The following is a 2,941-nucleotide window of genomic DNA, read 5'->3' as shown; positions in this document are numbered from 1 at the left end:
CACGAAACAGTTTCACATTGCAAATTATTTTTAACAGCGATGAGAACTCCGCCTCCTCTAAGGAACTGACTAGAAAGAATGCTCCTGTCGCAACGAAAAATAGAGTAGTCCGATGTGAGTTCAGAGTTGCCGATGTCTGGTCTGAGCCAAGTCTCTGTTAGTACGATGATGTCGTAATCGCAGCTTGATAAAGCCAAGCGTAGTCGTGAAGTTTTAGTGCGCAGCCCTCTGACGTTTTGGTAGTAGATGGACAACGTTAGCGGATCAGTCCCAGCACTAGATGGAGATGGTTCACAGGCGATAAAAGCATCATTGGAGGTGATAGCAGCACCGTCGCGCCGGGAGCCGTTGTCGACTTGTCTTGTAGGTGTCCGAGCGTTTCTGCGATTGCCGACTGAACTGCAAGCGGATGGAACCTCAGGGAATGGACCGTTACTAATTTGATCGTACTTGCCTAGGTGCAGAGATCGGAAGACCTCTAATCCGTTTCCAAACACAGGGCCAGGGCGACTTGGATGGCAGCTTACAACGGCGGCGGGGTGAGGAGCGGTAGAAACGGGCGCGACTGTGTAGGAGGGACTAGAGGCTTCCTCAATGCTTCGTTGCGTGCGCCCTAGGTACGGAGGTGGTAAGGGCTGATGAGCAGCGGGATCTCTCGAGATTTCGATATTGCCAAAAATTGCACTATCCACTCGCCCATAAGGGATAGGGGTTATGGCAACTGAGCTGCAAGCGGATTGAACTTCAGGGAATGGACTGTTACTACTTTGGTCGTACTTGCCTAGGTGCAGCGGCCGGAAGACCTCTAATCCGTTTCCAAACACAGGGCCAGGGCGACTTGGATGGCAGCATACAACGGCGGTGTGGTGAGGAGCGGTAGAAACGGGCGCGACTATGTAGGAGGGACTAGAGGCTTCCTCAATGCTTCGTTGCGTGCGCCCTAGGTGCGGAGATGTGAACAGGTGATGTGTAGCGGGGTCACTTGGAGTTTCAACATGCTCACGAATCGCGCTGTACGCTTGCCCATTAGGGATGAGTACTGTGCGGTTGTCAGGGCAGGAACTGAAAACGGAAGTATCTTCAGCGCGAGAATATGATCGTTTAGGTTCGTACTTGCCTGGGAGTGCTGAGCGGGAGACCTCTAGTCCACTTCCAAACACAGGACCAGGGCGGCTCTGATGGCTGGAACGTTTGAGTCGACTGTTCGATGCAGCAAAAATCCTCACGACTGTGATGGAAGGACTAGAGGCTCCCTGAAATGCTTTACAGCATGCGCCCTGGTGTCAGCATTCGGTGGTGTCCATTGAACGGGTAGCTTGAGGTGACGGTGTTGCATCGAAATCTGGCGAGACCACAATTGTAGGCGTCTGGGGATCGGTATCGGGCATCCAATAATTTGAAGAGCGATTGTCTTCAAACTCTCTAAAGAGAATTCCTCTTGGCCAAGTGGACGGATCAAGAGCCGCAGTGCGATACTTGGGGTCCACCCCGACCCCGAAGTTGAGCGTGTTCACATCTGTCCCTCGCTTGATAAGGGGAATAGCCCTCACATCCTCGCAATTCAGACATTCTCTGGTGACCTTCTCAACTGCATCAGATTTGACTGAAGGGTGCAGTCGTGAAAGGTATATCCAGAATGTGGCGGTTGGTTGCGGAACCGTGGCGACGAACACTTCATCAGTTACCTTAGTGCCCCCAAGAAGAGGCTTGCTAGGTTTAGGATCATCATCGGTGCGACGACGTTTGCGACTGCGACTCGGAGCGGGGAGGGATTGGACCTCGGTGGGGAGCGAAGGAGGTTGTAAACCAAAACGATTTGTGAGCTGAGCTATCTGCTCAGTATGCTCCTCGAGTTTACTTTGCAGAGCATTGTACGCAGCTTCTTGTTCCCGCAGAACTGAACTTATCGTTCCACCGAGTGATGAAACAACGTTTCGGAAACGAATGATTTTCATTAATTTAGAGCATTCATCACACATCCAGTGCATATTAGGCTCATCAGATGCTGCTTTTATTAAGTTTTTGTCCAAAGTTGAACATTTCACATGAACTATATTGTCGCAAAAGCCCATGCACGTAACCACATCATCGGTGCGTTTAATTGTTTTTGCACAACGGTCACACGCGGACATATCTACGGCGACGACGACGACGACGACGAGCGCAAAAGCAACACGAAACAAGTCCACACAATGTCAACGACAACAAACGGACCTTCGGTAGGTACGTGTATAGAGTGTGCGAAGACAAAAATAAACACAAATCAACACTGGCTGTACACAACTGATTGGTTGAAAGAATTATCAATTAATCGATATTCTCCACAGCCACACGGAAACTTTCACAACGATTCAATAGACAAAAATTAACAACACGATACTGAACTAAAAACAATGTTTGTCAAATGGTAAAACACTGATAGAATTCGTAATAAAACTGCGTCGAGGCGGAGCGTACTAAACCGTTCTACCGTATTAAATGAACGACTCTGAATATTTGTTTTCCACTGGAGGTTTCCGGAATATTAGACGATCCTTATTTTTTTCAATCTAGTTTTTGTGCATATATATATATATATGTGAAGCCTACAGGTTAATAAATTTCATTGAATTCTGAAATCTTTCGTACCAATTTGCACGATAATGAAAAAATATTTTTAAGTATGATTACGTGTAGGAAAAAAATCTTTAGGTTAGTGCGTCAAATCTGGTGTTGATATAAAAAATCTCAAAAATTGTTTCCTTTTGATTGTTTTGAAAATTAATGAAAAAAAATCCAGATAAAATAATAATAAGCATTTTTCCTTCTATTACTGGGCTACTTGGTAAATTATGAGGCTAGGAAATCATTGTGCACTAATAAATAAAACGAAAGTAATGTTTTTTGAAAAAATCGAAATTAAATGGCATCTAACATATATCTGCCATTAATATTACTCTCA

The 2,941-nt window shown here is 46.0% G+C and overlaps 1 protein-coding gene across 1 annotated transcript; it reads right to left on the bottom strand.

The window, feature by feature from the left end:
- Positions 1 to 1,283: 1,283 nt before the first annotated feature.
- Positions 1,284 to 1,955, bottom strand: LOC134290866 (uncharacterized). The gene has a single exon (XM_062858080.1). The coding sequence runs from the start codon at positions 1,953 to 1,955 to the stop codon at positions 1,284 to 1,286; it is 672 nt and encodes a 223-aa protein (XP_062714064.1).
- Between the last annotated feature and the right edge of the window lie 986 nt (positions 1,956 to 2,941).

The sequence above is a fragment of the Aedes albopictus genome, chromosome 3 (assembly GCF_035046485.1).
Source record: "Aedes albopictus strain Foshan chromosome 3, AalbF5, whole genome shotgun sequence".
NCBI lineage: Eukaryota > Metazoa > Arthropoda > Insecta > Diptera > Culicidae > Aedes > Aedes albopictus.
The sequence above is the reverse complement of the archived record's forward strand: the minus strand, read 5'-3'. Positions and strand labels throughout refer to the sequence as shown.